The 18,637-nt window shown below is 36.4% G+C and overlaps 1 protein-coding gene across 1 annotated transcript; it reads left to right on the plus strand.

Annotated features, from left to right (window-relative positions):
* Window positions 1–1,514: 1,514 nt before the first annotated feature.
* LOC139310268 (transmembrane protease serine 12-like) lies at window positions 1,515–13,145 on the plus strand. Its single transcript, XM_070934430.1, has 5 exons — window positions 1,515–1,679; window positions 6,455–6,542; window positions 10,413–10,678; window positions 12,130–12,272; window positions 12,903–13,145. The coding sequence occupies exons 1-5, from the start codon at window positions 1,595–1,597 to the stop codon at window positions 13,143–13,145; spliced, it is 825 nt and encodes a 274-aa protein (XP_070790531.1). The 5' UTR covers window positions 1,515–1,594.
* Window positions 13,146–18,637: the final 5,492 nt, after the last annotated feature.

Below are 18,637 nucleotides of genomic sequence, written 5' to 3' on the forward strand. Positions count from 1 at the left end.
AAGTTGCTGCATTCTTCTCCCTTAACAGTTCACTGCTTTCTTCCCAAGGCCAGATCTATATTTCAGGAAAAATATCTTGGGGACAATAATGGCAAGCCAGTTCTGTGCTGTTGTCAAAAGAGTTGGGCCAGCATCTATCTCCCTGTGGTGATAACTAGTAACTGATCTTGGTGTAAGAGCATATTTACATTGTCCTTTTCTAAGTAATGTAGGAAGTTAGCACCCACTCCTCTCCTAGAAAAATGAAATATTCTAGGAAATATTAAAAAGGCAGAATATTATACCTCCCTGGATGAGAAATGGAGAAACATGTTTTTTTAGGCAGGAAGCAGACTCACTCTTAATAGCCCCCACCCTCCTCAATAGCCCACAGGAGATATCAGCACTTAGGAGATAAAGAAATAGCTAGGTCTATTCATAAGCAAATGCCCTCACCCAAGATCCAACAAAGATAGGATTAGCCCTCTACCTATTTAGCAACAGAACTCACCACATGGTACCTGGGGAGATTGCATCATCCAGCAAAGCTCAACCAAGCCTGGGACTCAAAAGTAAACCTACAAAGTTACCCCTGCATGGCCCCATGGGAGTCTGACAACGAATCAGAATACAAGCTCAAATTCAAAGCCCAACAGAGGATATAAATCTCTCTGTGATCCTGTCCACCATTAAACCATTCTTTCAAGCAGTCTCCATGTTTCCAGTGTCTTTCTCCCCACTTGGAGCTGAACCCAGATGGACATTTCTTCCAACAGTAATATGCACATTTATTCAGAATGTTTAACGGGCCGTATTCAGCTGCCCAGAAGAGGGAATGAGAGTGTGATGTTGTGGTTAAGGTATCAGACTGGCACTTGAGAGAGCCAGGTTCCAGTTTACCTTGAGCCACAGAAGCTCAATGGGCGAGTTTGGGGCCATCATTTCCCCTCAGCCCAAGTGCCCAACCAAAGGTTACGTGCAGGATTGTGGGAAGGAAAATGGGAAGAGGGAGGACTACTGTATGCCTCAAGTTCCTGAATTAAAGACCAACTATAAGTCTAGGCTATAAATACATTTATTTGTTTACCTTTCTTATATATGCATAAAGCTATCCGTCATGCTTCCTTTTCCTTCATAATATAGAAATCCTCTTACATGAAGCAGACCACTAGTGTGACTCAGAGTTGCCTATACTTAATGGCAGCTAATGGGCTTCAGACAGGCAAAGATTAAAAGTCTATCATGGACCCCTATAACTCGGTCTCCTTCGTCGTCTGTTTCTTTGTCCATTCCATTCAATAAGTCCTATTTCACCAATTTCATGCGTGTTAAAAAGATACAGGAAGATAAACGGCGTATAAATCGATTACTTCACGGGGATTAGAATCGCATCCTGGCAATTGGTAAATAACCGCAGGGAAGCGGATTAAAACCTCTCTCCCTTTCTCTTCCCTCGGTCCACAACTCGGACATTTCACGTGTCGGCGGAGGCCGAGTTCCAAGAAGCTGCTGCGGGAGGGCGCACGAACCACTTCCCTAGGCCTGGTTCAACCGCCCCGCCGGCTCCTTCCAGCCTCCTCCGCTGCGGACGGCGAACGTTTTCTTCCTTGAGAGGATGATTAACCGGAGTTCTCTACTCGCGGTCGTTTCCCTTTTTCCCCTGGCGTTGTTCTGCTCTTCCTTTGCGAAGGATGGAAACGGTGAGGCGACCTTCTCCCGCCTTCGGTAGTGGGTTGGGCGGGCGCTTAGCCTAGGCAGGCCCGGCTCGTGGTATTACGGGGCGAGGCCTGGGTACGACGCCCGCAGGCCTTCGTACCCAGGAAGGTGTATAGGCGCAAAGCGCTCGCGGTCCGCTCCCGGCTCTTACTTTGCGGCATCTCTAACTGGCAAACCCAAATAGCCGGCTGGTTCATTTGAAGTATTATCTGCAAAAAAAAAAAAAATACAGTTGTACGGGACTTTCAGTAGGGCCGTCCAAAACGCCATAAGGCATTGGATGCAATGGTTTTTCTCCGTAGAAAGTACTGGTTCCAAATACAGAGAAACGGACATCCGTGAGAATTGGAGTTATCGGGATTTACCTCCAGTTTAACAGCATGGCAGATCTACCGCTTCCTTAGCTATCGAGATAGGACTCGGTCCTAAAAGTCTGTAGAGATTCTCAGACATCCAGGTCATGGTTGTCCCAAAGGTGCTTTTTCAGGCAGCAACTGGGCTTTCCTGTTTTTTCTTTGAAGACGTTTTGCTTCTCATGCAAAAAGCTTCTTCAGCTCTGACAGGATAGTGGGGAATGGAAGGACTTTTACCTATATAATTTGGGATGGATACCCTTTGAATGGTGTGGGAGTAGGAATGGATTTCCAGAGAAAACTTGCAGAGCAAAGGAACCAGGAGCACTACTCAGGTGATCCTGAAGACACACATTGTTTCAAGGACCCTCTAAAAAGATGCAAATTACCAGCTGTCTGCAAGAAATATAAATCTTTACATTCCCCACTATCCTGTCAGAGCTGAAGAAGTTTCATGGAAGAGAAGTGTTTCCATTCTTCACTATCCTGTTGCCTCCTGAAAAAGCACCTTTGGGACTCGATCCAGAATATCTTTAGTCTGAAATCTCTTTCCTGCTGTTCTGGCGAGAAACTTCCTAGCATATTGGGCAGTTCAGTTTAGATTACAGTGTTATTCAAAACCTGGGCGGAAGCAACAATCTCTGTGGTGGAAACTGCTTCAGTCGGTTTCTATATTTGTATAAGTTTTTTTTTGTCCTTCAGTATAATATGTACGGAGTTTGGATGTTGTAGCATCAGGAAAAATTCATTGAGAACAAATTGGAAGAGGGTTTTTTTTCTTTTTGATGCCAACAAATGTAGCAGTTTCTCTGTTAGGCTAAGTTGCCCATCCTGGATCTGAATTCCCTTTAAAATTCTATTGGTTTCTACTTTTGAAATTATAGAATGAATCATAGGTTGTGCATTTGGAAACCCTTATTGATCTGATGGATCTGTTGCTTAATTGTCTTATTTTGGTTCAGGAGGTCTCATTTGACGTCAAGAATATTATTTTTATTAAACCATATAAGTACCCTGAGATTAGTCTTTCTGAAATTTGATTGCATTGAAGCAGCTTAGTTGTCAGATGCTTATGTTTTGGCTCCATGACAGCTGTTTGTATTTGCAAATTCACATCCTAAGCATCTGCCTTTTGTTTCTTCAGTGATATTGTATATTTTTGTATACTGTTAGGCTTTTATAGGTAGTCCTCACCTTACCATAGTTCATTTGGTGACTGTTCAAAGTTAGAACGGCACTGAAGAAATTGATTTATGACTGTTTTTCACACTTATGACTGTTGCAGCATTGCCATGGTCACATGATCAAAATTTGGACATTTGGCAATAGATTCATATTTATGATGGTTGTAGTTTCCCAGCATCATGTAATCACCTTTTGCGACCTTCTTACAAGCAAAGCCAATGGGGAAGCCAGATTCACTTAATTACTGTGTTACTAACTTAATAACTGCATTGATTCACCTAACTGTGGCAAGGAAGGATGTAAAATGGGGCAAAATTCACTTAACAAATGTTTTACTTAGCAACAGAAATTTGGGGCTCGATTGTGGTCATAAATCGAGGATTACCTGTAGTTACTTTTCCTTCAGCACATCTTGAATATATACTTTTGCTTTTGATTGTTGTCCCCAATTTGGGTCTGAGTGCCGAGGCCAATGAAGGACGCCAGATACAAGGTACAGGTTTTGATTGCTTTTTATTGGGGTACCCCAAGGAAAAGGGCTTCTGGTCTAAATGCCAAGAGAGCCAAGAACAAAGGATTAAGAAAGCTGTATACATTTTAACTAAAGAAGGCAGCGGTACAAGGCGGGATAATAAGAGTTATCATCTAATAAACATTTTAGTAATAATTCTATAATTTGTTCTATTGGTCTCTAGCTGTCCCTATTCCTAACAGAATGTCCCAGGAGTTATCTAATACCCATTTTATTTGCTACAAGCCATCTCTATTCCTAACTTTTAGTTGAAGTCTGCAAGTTGCCTAACTTTGTTACTTTTAGCAGCTTTCTAACTACCCAGAATTGTTACAAGCTTTACACATGCATATTTCCTGTGGATAAGCATTCTTTGTTCTTGCCAGACAGACTCCACAATTACAGGCTTCTTGATTTATTTTCAAATGTGTGCCATGACCTGGCTTTATTTTAGCAGACAGCCCATCAGTACATGTATCTAATGTTCTTCTTTTCTAATACAGTTGTTTGCATTCTAGCTCAATGCAACCACCAACATTTTTATCAATGCACTTACAACTTTTAGCTACGTTAGTGTAGTTGATCAATCGTCCATGGCTTTTGGAATGTAAGAGTTTTATACATTTAACATAGCAGTTTTAATAGTTTTATTCCTTAAGTAATAACTATGGAATCAAATGTTGCAATTTTTAAGTTGCATAAGATCCATTGGGACTTCACAAATCTCAGTGCATTAATAGCTTACATTTGAACAAAGAAGTTTTTTTCATCTTTGGATGTCTCTTTTCACTTTCATCCTTAATGCCTCCTCAAATCAAATCAAATAAAGTAAATTTGATTTGATTTGATTTGAATACCTCCTTAAATTTATTCCTCAATTCCTCTCATTTCCTTTCAATGAGATTCAGGATTTCCGGTGTTCTTATTGAAAATGGTGGATATATGTTCAGGAATATATAATGGCTGGCTTTCTTTTTTAACTTAAGTTGGACCTTCATAGAATCAGAAAGCTGGAAGTAACCTTGGAGTCTTCTAGTTCAACCCCCAGCTGAAGGCACAAGCCTTATCAATCAAATGGTTGTCTGATCTGTTCTTGAAAATCTTCAGTGAAAAAGCATCCACAACTCCAGGAGGCAAACTATTCCACTGATTAATTCCTCTCATTATCAGAAAATTTCTTCTTCTAGGTTGGATCTGTCTTTGACAGGTTCCACTCATTACTTCTATTGTATTGGAATCAGCTTGAGTTTAAAATCTGTGTTGCAGTTCATCAGTCACACTTATCTCAGACACATGGTCCAGCATACTACTGGACACTGCCCAGATTAATAGTTAGAACATTTTTGCTGCATTATTTATACTTTGACTGAGGTAGTCACAGAGGCCATTGGTGCTAAGTCTACTGCAGGGGTGTCAAACTCAAGGCCCGGGGGGCCAGATCCGGCCTGCGGGGTGCTTAGATCTGGACCACGGGGCCACCCTGGAAACAGCGAAGGACCGGCCTGCGGTGCCTCTGCCAGTGAAAACGGAGTTCTGGTTTTCACTGGCAGAGGAGGAGTCCAATACTATTCTGGTCCTCATGATTATTCATTGTGGCCTGACCATGTAGACTATTGCTCAACTTGAATCCCATCCCTTTTGGAAGGAATTACCTGATGGAACCAATTGAGACTGGAGATTGTTAATTTTTTTTAGTGAAGAGTAGTGAGAGGGATTGGGTTAAAAGATTGGGTGCTTATGCCATCAGTTTCTGTCTTCTTTAGTAACTAGATTGTTGGGCTTTCCCTTTCATTTATTTTGTATTTATTTATTAAATTTCGAAATCATCCATCTCCTTCAGAGAGATTTTGTGGCTGTGAAGTTTACATGGGTAGTAATTTGCAACTCAGCAGCTGCAGCATTGATCAGTTTCTCTAGGTAAATACATAGGGAAATAAGGAAGCACACTGATGAATCACTAGAGGTTAGACCCATTGCTCAGCCCCAACTGTTGGGAGAGTGACTCTGACATATTGATGGGTAGCAAATTAGTGTCCATTAATGTCATAGCTATGTAGGAAGTTTTAGTGAATTTGTGGGAGATAAGGTAAAGGAAAAGGAAAGGGGAAAAAAAAGAAAAAAATTGAAATGGAGGTCTGTTAAAATTGAAGGAATTTCTAGTAGAGCCAGTAAACTCCAGAATAAGACAAAGTCAGAACAGAGATAAGAAATATTTCTTCTCATACAAAGGAACTATAGAATTTTTTCCAGTCCTGCCTCCAGAACAAAATGGAGAATATCCCCTATAGAATGCTCTAAGCTCTATTCTAAGAAAATTAGACATTCATGTGTTCATAATTGTTGCAAATTTAACAAAGAGAAGGAACTTGAAAGAAGAGTTGGTTTTAGACAAATATAAAGATGGCCATGCATGACAAAATCAAAGCAACCCATATTAACACTAATTATATTAGAGCAGCATTATAAAGTATCACAAAATTATCTTTACTAGACAAAATATTAGAGGGAGGGAGGAAGGAAGGAAGGCTGAAAAAATTCTAAATTAATAAATTCTGCATGGTCAGTGTTTAGAAATAATATACAAGAAGACTATGGACTCTCAAATTATATTCTAATTTGAAGTTGCTTCTGTTTTAATGCTAACTGCAGTGTATTTTATGGACTACTTACAAATATTACATTTAATTAGTATTTGTGCTTTGTTTTCTAGAATGTGGAACAAGGCCTGCTATGGATGAGACGGCATCAGGCAATCGGATTGTAGGAGGACATGATGCTCCACTTGGAGCATGGCCATGGCAAGTTAGTCTTCAAGTTTACCACTTTGGTGTAGGATACCATCATATTTGTGGTGGAGTAGTAATTACTAACAACTCATTGCTGACAGCAGCACACTGCATTAGAAAATGGAAGTATGTATCTTTTAATTTTAAAAATTTTCAGTTAATTTTAGATTTTAAAAAAGTGAGGTAAAATTGTTTGATTTGAAAATATTTGTACATTTTTATGAATATTTTTCCTCCTGAATTGATTTATCAAGCAAGAAAAATACTATTAGAAATGTACAGTTTTATTTGGGGCAAGATGAAATATTCCACCTAGTAAAGTATACTAAATTAACAACTTAACAGGATTGGTTGTGCAGAAAACAATGATGAACTTGTGTATATAGGCAACCTTTGACTTTATAACTTAGAAAGGTAGCTTATTTTCTCACATTTATTTATTTAAGGTCATGGAAATATGTTTTAAAAAATAAATTCCATGCCAATCAAATCAGATTTTTAGGTATGTCCCTTACCATAGATCATTACCATTCACAAGATTTATATGAAGCAACACTCAAAACCAAAACCAAATTAAGCTTCACAAGTTAACAGAAAATATCTATTGTATAAAATTATTGTATAAAATGATTTATACAGTAATTTTATTAAAATTTATAATTAAAATAAAACTAATGCAAACCAAAAAAGTAGAAGATTAAAAAGAAAGAGTAGAAGGTACAGAAAAAAATTGAAAGACATTAGAAAGCGAAGAAAAAATAATATTGTGAAAAAAAAGAAATATATAATGATTTCAGCTTCCTCACAATTATAAACAATATTTATAACTTAGCATCTTCTCTTAAAATACAATAAATGATCTCTTCTTTCCATATCCCATCTCTTAACTTAACTAAATCCTTACAACCTTGTCATCTCAAGTCATTTCAATTCTAATGTCAGCAAAAGTCCATCAAGAGTTATCAGAAATAACATATCTATCATATGTTCATATGATAAACAACATACATATCATAAAAACATATATTTTAAACTTAGTCAAATAAACCAACTTTCTTTTACTTCTTCCTCACTTTTACTAAGGAAGTCTTAATTTTTAGCTCCTCCAACTAATGTAGAACTTGATTTCTTTTAATTTCTTCTTTGTCCCTTCTCATAAAATTCTTCAAACCTTCGATAAGCCTCTTTTGTAAATCCCATATAGGAAATTATTCCGGTCGCTCTCTTTGTTTGTTTTTTTATAAATATCCCTTTTATTTACAATAAAAAGGGATTGTAAATATCCCTTTTAATTATTAATATATAAACCAGCTTCTTTTGTATATCCAATGTAAAATCTTCTATGTCATTCTCATAGTCTGTTAATTCTATTTTCACATCTGTCTCAATCATGTCAGATAATACTTGCTCGTCTTCAATAGGATCTTTTTATCTATCTATAGAGGCAGACACTTAAAATTAACTTCTGGGCCCATTGATCAAAAATATTTTTCAATATGTCCAATGTTGCTTCATTGTAAATCAAAATTGAATATTCTTTTCCTTTAATTGTAATTTTTAGTTCCCTTTAGTTTCCAATTTTTAAATCTTATTTTTTTTTACAAAAAATAATAGGCATTTTTCCATGAAAAAGAAAGAATTTAAAATTATTTAAAATTAACGCACAGATTTTATTTCAAATTTATCTGGCCCCTTAGTCCAATTGTACCTTTTTAAAAGCAAAGTTTTAATCAGCCTGTTGCTTATTGGAAAAAAATTAAGTTAATAAACTTGTAGTTAAAACTTCCTTTGTTAAGGATTGAAGAAAACTCTCCCAAGTGCTAGAAAACTTATTAATATTCCTAACAGCTGAAAAACCACTAACAAGCAATTTCTGAAAGTGAATAGAAAAGGAAATAGGTAAAGTTGGTATCATTTCAAAGGTGCCAACATGTTTGAACAAGATGGTTATTCACTGGTCTCTCAGAGCTCTAAACCCACTAGAGATTGCTATCTTGTGATCGTCCTGCAAGAAGCAGCTGACTGGAGCACTTATGGGTGATCTCCTTGTCCAGAGGAGTTATTGCAGTCTACTTGCTGACTCTTTATTCCGCTGCAATTGTCAGCTCTGCTTTTTGCAGAGATGTCTTCAGTGTGGCAGTCCCATAAAATGATCAAATCCATTAGTTGCCATGTCTTTCATTGGTCCTTCCTATCAAGGTTATCATAAAAGAAACCATGCACTGGAGGTTAGCAATCTAATAGCAAAAATGCCACTAAGTGCTCATTAGGCTCATTAAGGACCTAGCAGCTTTACTAAGGATAGACATTATAGGTGTCTATAATAGACAGTAAAGCAGATAATGAGGCAGATTTTCATTTTGGAATTGGCAGCATCTATAAAACTTTGGAAAAGGAAATTTGGCAACCAATATATGATATTTAAAGAGAAAATGGATATTGGAAAGAGAAAATGATTAAGTGTACCTCAAGCTGAGTGTGACCTTTTATAATTACAGGTAATTATAAATCCAGATAATATTCTTGGCAATAACATAGAACTAGTTTTGTCCTTTTTTTGAGATTTTTTTTGGGGGGATGGCTTGTCAGTGTGACCTACAGGCTTGAGATTTCCTAAATTGCTTACATTTCAAGGTAAGTCAAAGCTAGCTGGGCGTATGTTATCTTTAAAGGAGAAATCAGCCAACCAAAAATATTCCACAAATTAGTAGCTAAGAGAAAGGAATATTTGTCTGAACCAGAGAATTGGAAGCTCACCAGCAAGTGGTCTGACAGTAGCAATGGAGAAAGCCCTTATCTCCCTCAAATCCTTTTTTTTTTTTTTTTTTGGCTGATTTCTTTCATTTTTAATTAGTTTTCAGCAAAAAAAAGAGAGAGAGAGAGAGAGAATGGGCTTGCTTAATGACATGATTCACTAAATGACCACATAATTCTCTTAATGACTGCATGACTGACAACCATCATAAAAGTGATTGTAAAACTGAATCAGTTACATGGTGACCCACTTAATGATCGCAATGACTTATGAACAGAATTCTGAGTTCAGTTGTTGTTAAGTGAGAACTACCTGAATTGTGAATTGAAAAATAAAATGTAGTTTTCCTGTGATTGGGTACACAAAATCTGAGAGTTAATACAATAGCATTTCTATCTTGTACAATTTAATAAAGGTTGGGGGAATTGGGCAAGAGAATGATAAAATATGGTGGTATTTTTCCAAATTCATCAAAACCTTCAACCAAAATGTTTAATTAATTATCATTACTAGTAGAGACATTACTATCTACCAATCTGAGGATACCTCATATGTACTTTTTAGTGCAAATTTAAGAATGTAGCATTATTATTATCAGCCAGTTTTTGATAAATCACCAACAGATTTAAAGAAAATTTTGTACTGTCAAGTGTTTTGAGTAGAATTACTGAGGTCCAATTCCAAGACCTCTTCTGATCATTTTTAAACGCTTTTGGGAAAGTTGTTTTAATATAATTAATTTATATTGGGGATACTTGGTCAACACTGCAGAAATCCAGACAAGCATAGGAAATATAAAGGTATTCTAGAAAAACTTCTGATCAGATTTGCACAGACTGGATCTGATAGTTTAACCCTACCAATCATGATCTGATTGTATTTGTCTTATTTGAAACCAGATTGCACTTATGACTAAATCTTCTACTAGATATATATAGTAAAGGCAGGTTTTCTATCAATAATCAAAGTTCTGGTTCTACATAGGATTACTGATTCTGATTTTGGTCTGGTAAGAAGCTTAGTAGTTTTGCCCAGAACAGATGCCATGACAATTCTTAAATAGTACTGGTCATAATTCTATAATAAATATTATCCTCAATACCGTATATCATTTCTCCCTCTCCTAGGAGTCCAGAGTTTTGGAGAGCTGTATTTGGCTTAAATCATCTTTATCATCATCAGTATTACACTAGAGCGAGACAAATCAAAGCAATTATAATCCATTCTCGTTTCAAGCGGGAAACGTATGACAATGATATTGCATTATTCAAATTACAAAATCCTATCACATTTAATGATTATATCCAGCCTATCTGCTTACCTCCAAGTCCTCTTTTTCTAGGTAATGGTACTCTATGTTATATAACAGGATGGGGAAGTGCACATGAGAAAGGTAACTGTTTTAATTTCCCTGTAAATTTAATGTTGAGTGCAGTCGTAATTTTACTGAACTCATAAAATCTTTCTACGTTACTTCCATTTATCCCAATAGGTGGAAAAAAGCCTGTGGTGACCTTTATGATACACAGGCAATTGGGGGCGGGGAAGGGGGGGAATGTATGTGTGTTTGCATTCAACAATTTGTGCTTATATTGCTTTTGTTCCATCAATTACTGAGCATTACATGCAGCTATCTCTTCAGTTTCTACAATTTCAATAAGCATTGCTCCTGTTTTCATGATAATAAGCAATAAACAATGCTGATTTTTTTGAAAAATGAAAGTGTATATTTTTCTTGCTCTTAAGCAAAATATTTTGACTGAGGAGTTGTACTTTGGTGGTGCAGTGGTTAGAATGAAGTACTGCAGACTACTTCCACTGATCACTGGCTGCCAGCAGTTTGGCAGATCGAATCTCATCAGGCTCAAGGTTGACTCAGCCTTCCATCCTTCTGAGGTCGGTAAAAATGAGGACCCAGATTGTTGGGGGCAATATGCTGGCTCTGTAAACCGCTTTGAGGGCTGCAAAACACTATGAAGAGGTTATACAAGTCTAAGTGCTATTGCTGCTATTGCTATTGGTATTTTCATGCCTCAAATAAGAACAGGAATCAAGAAATAATCACTATTGGAGAAGGAAAATCAGTTCAAAGCAAGGACAAAGAACAATGTGTTGGTTTACAGTAATTGCATCCATATAGATAAAATTGTCTGCCATTGTTATGAGAGAAAAGGATTTTGACAAAATCATGTAAACCTTGTCACAGAAAAAACTGCATATAGTTTAAGTTCACATAACAGAGGACAAAACAATCATCTTTATCATCACGTGCTTTCAATTAAAATATTCCGCTCCCCACACATCCTGTTTCATGAACTTTTTCAACCTTGCCAGATATGTGCTGACATTCTACCAATCACTCTGGAAACTTCTGATCTTGATATTCTAACCTCTGTTGTAAATAGTGTGCACATTTCTCCATTCTGACGTAATAAGAGTAAAGTAGTATTTTGCTTCAAAAATTCACTCATGAAAAAAATCCACAACTCCTTTGCATAGGATTAATAAATAAATAGATTTATTGTGACTGCAGGTCATAATACTGTATATTAGCAGAGTACCATATATTTACTTCACATCAATCATGTAGTTCTCAATGAAATAAAAACTCTTACTAATTTCTATAATGACACATTGTATAAAAATATATGCCTTCCCTCCCAAATGCATATACATCATTGTGGATAAATCTTTAAAACAAAATTCATTTTTGTCTTTAAAAACATGGCTGCTATTCAGAAAGTAAATAGCTGTCAGGAGGCAGCAGTTTTGCTTATTGAGTTATACTTCTTTTTAAAAAGTATAAGTATACTTGTAGCATTACTTTTTATTTTTTCATTAAAGGTGAAAAAAAATATATATTACAAGAAGCAAAGGTTGATATTATTCCACAAAGTATCTGTAACAGATATGATTGGTATGGTGGAGCTGTAACAACGAATATGTTTTGTGCTGGCTCTGAAAGTGGAGCTGTGGATAGTTGTCAGGTAAAATTGAAATAATTTCATTTTTAATTCTTTTGCCATAAAATCCTGATTGGTACTATTTGATTAGGCAAGCAAATTTACAAATCTAGGAAATAAAATTAGTTGACACTTTCTGTGGGAAAACAGGCATCAAAATTTAGTTCAAGTAATATTTTTTACTTTGCTTAGAATATTTCAACCACTTTGTGTCCATACAAAACAATTTTGAAATAGAGGTTGAAAGTGGTTCATTTCAACATTGCATATGTAGTAATCATAAAACTTAGCAGAGGATGAATACTCTTATGTATTTCTAGCTGTGTATCTTGACTTTTAAATTAAGCATATTTATACTGGAGCTGGAATGCTCAAAATATCAATGAAGACATTTAGTAATGTTAATAATTTAAATTTAGTGATTTAGCAATCTTGCACCACTTACCCAAAAGGAAGCCCCATTGAATTAAATGGGCTGAGTGCTAAGTGGTTTTGTAACACTGCTCTCTAAATGACTCACAAGATTGCCTAATTCAAACATTCCATATTTTCTTAGAAAAAATATTTTAACAATTCATGTCCAAATAGGCCATCAGAATCTTAAAATGTAAGTGTATTCTAAGCAACATTCAAATGAATTCCTTCATTTTTTAGGGAGACAGTGGTGGACCATTGATGTGTAATAATATCCAAGATGTCACACAATATTATCTGGTAGGAATAACCAGCTTTGGCCGAGGTTGTGGCCGACCACAAAATCCAGGGATCTATGTACGTCTAACTAATTACAGGAATTGGTTGAACACTCTTTTACAAAGCAGAACTACTACTATGAACATTCATCATATTCTAATATTGTCAATAATAAGATGGATAACATTCCATATTTATCTATGAAAAATTATATATAAGATCATTATATCAGATGGTCTTTTAAATATTGCTTCCTCTTATAAACATGTATAGAGCAATTTTTTTAACATTTGACAATATGAATATATTACGTTTAACATAATATATTTATATTGATGAATATGAAAATGAATATATTACGTTTAACATACATTTTGTAATATTTCACCAATGTAGCCTAAATAAATTGAAAATATGTATTTAAACTGTTATTTTAAAAAGATAACAAAATTTTTTAATCAGTTATATATAGCCGCGAGAGGACAGGGCAGAGGAGGCATTGCAGGGAAAAAGCTATGAATTTCATTTTGACTATAAAATGGATTAAAATATAAGAATATTTTACTATTTCAATAAAACTGATCTCTCTAGTGAAAACTTTTCCCTCCAGGATGGAACTAATAATTTGTAAAATTATCTTATTCCACATAAATGCAAAAGAAATGCATATGACAAGTGCCTAATGTTGCCATGTATTCACTGTCATTATAAAAATAATAAAATGTATTGCAATTGAATACAGATTGTATGCTTGAAATTCCAGTATATTATTTTACTTTCATTCTCAACTAAGTAACTATCATATAAGGATTTGGCTGGTATTAAAAAAATAATATTTTTTTAAAAAAGCCACAAATTTTAAATATCAGAAAATTGAAAATTATTGATAGCTCTTCTCAATTAATAAATTGTACAGCATGAATTTCTGCCTCTTAAGCAGCAGTTCATTAGGACTACTTCATTAGTAAAACTTGTAAATTGAAGTAATAAGATTTTGCACATGACCTATATTGGTAATAAACTATAAGTGGGGATATAATGTTATAATAAAGTTCAAAAATACTGATTTATAGTAGCATGTTAAGCCAAGAGAGAACTCTTTCTTTAAAAAAAAAACCTTTGAGAACCATAAAGAGCACAGTGATATAACTGCATTTCCAAAATCAATTTTATGTACTGATGACAAAAGACCTAAGAAATTGTCCATACATCCGTTCCTCCACCTGTCTGTCTGTCTGTCTATTTAGGCATAACAGTTAGGCAGAAGCAAAACTCGGATCAAGTTTTCCTTTACAATTGGATATACTACTGTTGTAATTACAGTTTGTTTTCCTGTATGAAGGGGGTATATAAAATGATGGCCATTAGGAAGAAAACTAGTGGCAAAGGTAGTTACAATATAATGAAGGAAAAACAGTAAAATTGGTTAGATCTGGGTGGCAAAATTCAGGGTGACTAATTGACAACAGCAAAAATTGGAAACTTCTAACATTTTGCCACTGTTTAGTACTGTATTCCAAATTTTTGTGGCCCAGATTCATAGTTCTATCAGTGTGCGCAAAACAAAAGTGCTAATGAAAGTAAAGGCACAATCCTATTCATGAAAGCTGTAAATGATGTATATTGCCTATCACCAAAATGAGGAAAAAAATCTCCAATGTGATGTCTTTGTCCAGCTTTATCCTTGGCAAAGTTCCTTCCGAGTTCACCAGGCAACATTGCACCATCCACAAGAGTGAAAAGAAGTTACGAGGCAGATGATCAGTGGCCGTAAAGGATGCCCACCACCACTTATTCCCACACTATGTGACAACCACATTCTGGTGAAAGAGATGTGAAAAAGATGTCCCCCCCCCTCAATTTTGTCTCCTCTGCCAGCCATGTTGCGTTGCAACCTTGTCGTGGCCTTTTCTTTTGGGGGGGGTCCTTGGGCTATTTATTAAAGCCCAGCCCAAAGCTGGGCTCTGCTTGAACCTTATCAATTGCCAACTTGGTTTTGCCCCTTCAGTTCACTGGGCGTTGGATGTTTCTTACCATTGGAAGCCCCCAAACCTTTTCTAGGTAAAATCCCAAATATTTTAAGTGCCACCACAATGCCCAAGATGGTTAGCATTAGGTAGTGGGCAGCAAAGTTTTTCTCAGTCACACAGTTCTTCATTGGGGAGAAGATTGCAAATGCAACCAGGCGAAGGGGCTGAGTATGGTTCTACAGAGTCCTCCCTGTGATTTCTTTGGAGAATGAGGCAAATTTATCTCAAGAATCTCTATTGGTGGGAGCATCTTACTGCCTGGCAAGCAGCACTAACCACAGCATGTGATGGCATTTTGGTCCTAAAACAAACTCAGATGTTTCTTAGGACATCTGTTATCATGCATCATGAACTGTTGTAATGTCACTTAGCATTCAAAGACATGGCATTCATAAACATGGCAGCTTGCTTTACAAATAGGAACATACATTGTGTCTGAAGAAGAATCTCTGCAAGTGAAGCATGCATGGCAGGAAAATTATCCCCAAAAACTTTCTGTGCAGCTACATACAAAATAGTTTGATTTTTTTTTAGAACACAGGGAGAAGTTAGGTACAGGTCTGGGAGGAATAAGTACATACCAAAGGGGTTCTCAAGTACCCTTCACTCAGGGATCATCAGGGATTTTGGAGGAGGGCATTTTTTATCTACTCTGCCAGTTTTAGAAAAGCCATTAAGAAAAACCATTGTTTTTTTCCCAATGGCCTTGGGGTGGAAATTTTGTGAGCTGTTTGCTTTTTTAATTTATCTCTAATGGTTATTTTCAACCTTATTTTTTTTTAAAAAAAGTGGGTATGCAAGGTGCTTACTATTAATTGCAGTGGCATTTAAGCCAAATAAATAAATAAATCTTAGTAAGCTCCCCTTATAAAGCTTAAAAACAATTTAATACTATTAAAGCATTACAAAATAAATATATATGGTACCAAGTAAAATTATGATGGATATTAATACAGCCAGGAAACAGAGCCCTTAACAAACTTAAAGCCCCAGGCCCAGACACACAATCAAGTCTTCACATTCTTGCAAAGGCCAATGGGGTTGGGCTTATCCTGATATCTAAAGGAAAAATATTCCAGAGGGAAGAGCCTATGGTTTCTGCCAGCTGACATTTCTTGGCTGCCAAGACTGACAGGATGTACAACTTGCCTGGCTTAACTGGACAGGTAGAAGCAACTGGAAGAAGATGGTTCCTAAGGTAACACACACACCCAGTCAGGAAGGGCTTTAAAGATGATAGCCAATACCTTGAATTGCACCCAGAAACACACTTGCAACTAATCCAGCTCACAAGGCAGTGGTATGTGTGACAACTAACTGACACGTTTTAATACCCATGCAATTGCATGCTGTACTAGTTGAAGCTTCTGAATGCTCTTCAAGGGCAACCCCATGTAGATTGCACTGCACTAGTCCAGATGAGAGATTACAAGGACACGAGTGAGCATAATTGGTGATCAACTTCTGATACCTATGGTGGAAATTAGTCTCATAACAGAAGTGCTACAAGAAACTGAATATTTAAAATAATGCTAGTTAGCTTCAAATGATACTTCAAATTCAAATGATGCTGTTGAACACAGGATATGTTTTATGAGGTGTGCATTTTACCAGCATCACTTTTTTATTTCTAGAATGTGGAAAAAGACCTCTTGAAACTGAGATAGTGACTGAGTCTCGGATTATAGGTGGACATGATGCTCTACCTGGGACTTGGCCATGGCAAATTAGCTTTCAGATCTATGAATTTCCCTCAGTATACAGTCATGTATGTGGTGGATCTTTAATTAATAACATCACAGTATTGACAGAAGCTCATTGCATTAGATCATAAAGTATACAGCTTAATACCTCTTTCTGTGTGTATGTGTATATAGTGTTTGAACTAGAATTATAAATATGTGAAAGTTTGATCTTAATTGTTCTGCTTGACCTTCTTGGCAATATATGTATAACATTTTCATTAGAACAAAATACATTTTTATGAAAGAGAATATATAAAACAGTCACATCTTAAATTCATTAATACACATTTTGTTGAAAGGTTGTTTTTGATTAATATCTAGAATAAGAAACATGTCCCGATACATGAAATCATTATCAGTAATCATAATCTGTGATTATACTAGTCTGCAGTTATACAAATTATCACACATTAATTTTACCTAGTATTCTTTCAATCTTGATGACTCTTGAGGATATAGACCAGGGGTGTCAAACTGGCATCGTCATGTGATGTATCGGGACTTTTTTCTCCTTTGCTAAACTGGGTATGGGTGTGGCCAGTGTGTGATGCATCCGGCCCATGGAGTTTTACAGCCCTGATATAGCCCATATTCTTATTAGCATGAGGAAAAAATGGAGAATGGGGTAAGAGGCTGAAGTGGGTAGGTTTTGGAAAAAGTAAATTCCTCTTTCGGGGTAAAATTGCACCTGATGCCTTGAAGTGATGCTTGAAGAACCAATTCTTGATCTATTGTTAGGATACTTTCATCCCATCTCCATTTTTTTCAAAAAGAGAAAAAGGAAGACTTTGGAGTACAGGTAATCCTTGAGTTACAACCATAATGGAGCCTGCCCATCCGTTGTAACACAAAATGTTTGTAAAATAGGTCAGTTACAATAACGATATCAAAGTATACATGTCATCTTCTTCTGTGTCTAGGTCAAACTTTAAACTGTCAGAATGAAGCCACCTTCCTGGTTTTGTCATTGGCCCAAAAAAGGTCATTATTGGTACGTGTTTCTAGTAGTAGCTGACATACCAGTAGATAGATTAGGCTCTGTCTCTCTCCACATTCACACATACAGTATAAGTATTCAGAGGTGAATGTCATAGAGGTTCTTAGCAATACTTGGAGACTGTAAAGGATTGGATAAAACAGACAAGTTAAACAGAATCCCAAGAAAAAAGTGCTGTTTATGTAGCAACAAGATTGTTGTTGACTGACCTCCTTACTAGTCTTGGGAGGCATCCATATGGAAATTATGATGTGGAATGTCTTTGTCTTGTTATACCTAGTGCAGTTTTTAGGCAAAAAGATTTGACAACAATATCTCCATGGCCTTATTACTTCTACATTTAATTACTGCAATGCACTTAGAATTGCCCTTGAAGTCTACCCAGAAACTGTAATTGATACTGTTGGAAGAAATCTCCTTCTAGGTTCTGCTCCAAGTGGGGGAAAAGACACTGGAGACATGGAGACTGCTTGGAAAGATGGTTTAATGGTGGACAGGATCACATGGCTTGAGTTCCTGAACAGAAAAGGGCAGATACAGTAAATCCTCGGGTTTTTATGCTCTCTCTGGCTCTACATTTCTTGGGGCCCCGAAAGAGTATCCTGATTGGTTGTCAGACTCCCAGGGGGTGGGGGTCTTAGCTAGCAGATGGTCACATGTGCTTCCCAGGTCACATGTGGTGAGTTTCTGCTGCTATTGTGTAGAGGGCTAATCCTATCTTTGTTGGATCTTTGGCAATTCCTATTATGGGTCTGCCTGAAGGAGGCAGATCTTTGTTATGTAGAATAGACTGGCCCAGGCCTTAATGGCCCATTGACAAAGGGTGGGGGGCAGGAAGGTGGAAGCTGCTTTGTCTGTAAAATATGCTTCTCCATTTCTCATCCAGGGAAATATAATATTCTGCCTTTTTCATATTTCCTAAAA

Source organism: Pituophis catenifer, unplaced genomic scaffold (assembly GCF_029215685.1).
Source record: "Pituophis catenifer annectens isolate HBS135680 unplaced genomic scaffold, rPitCat1.0.hap2 SCAF_2, whole genome shotgun sequence".
Taxonomy (NCBI): Eukaryota; Metazoa; Chordata; class Lepidosauria; order Squamata; family Colubridae; genus Pituophis; species Pituophis catenifer.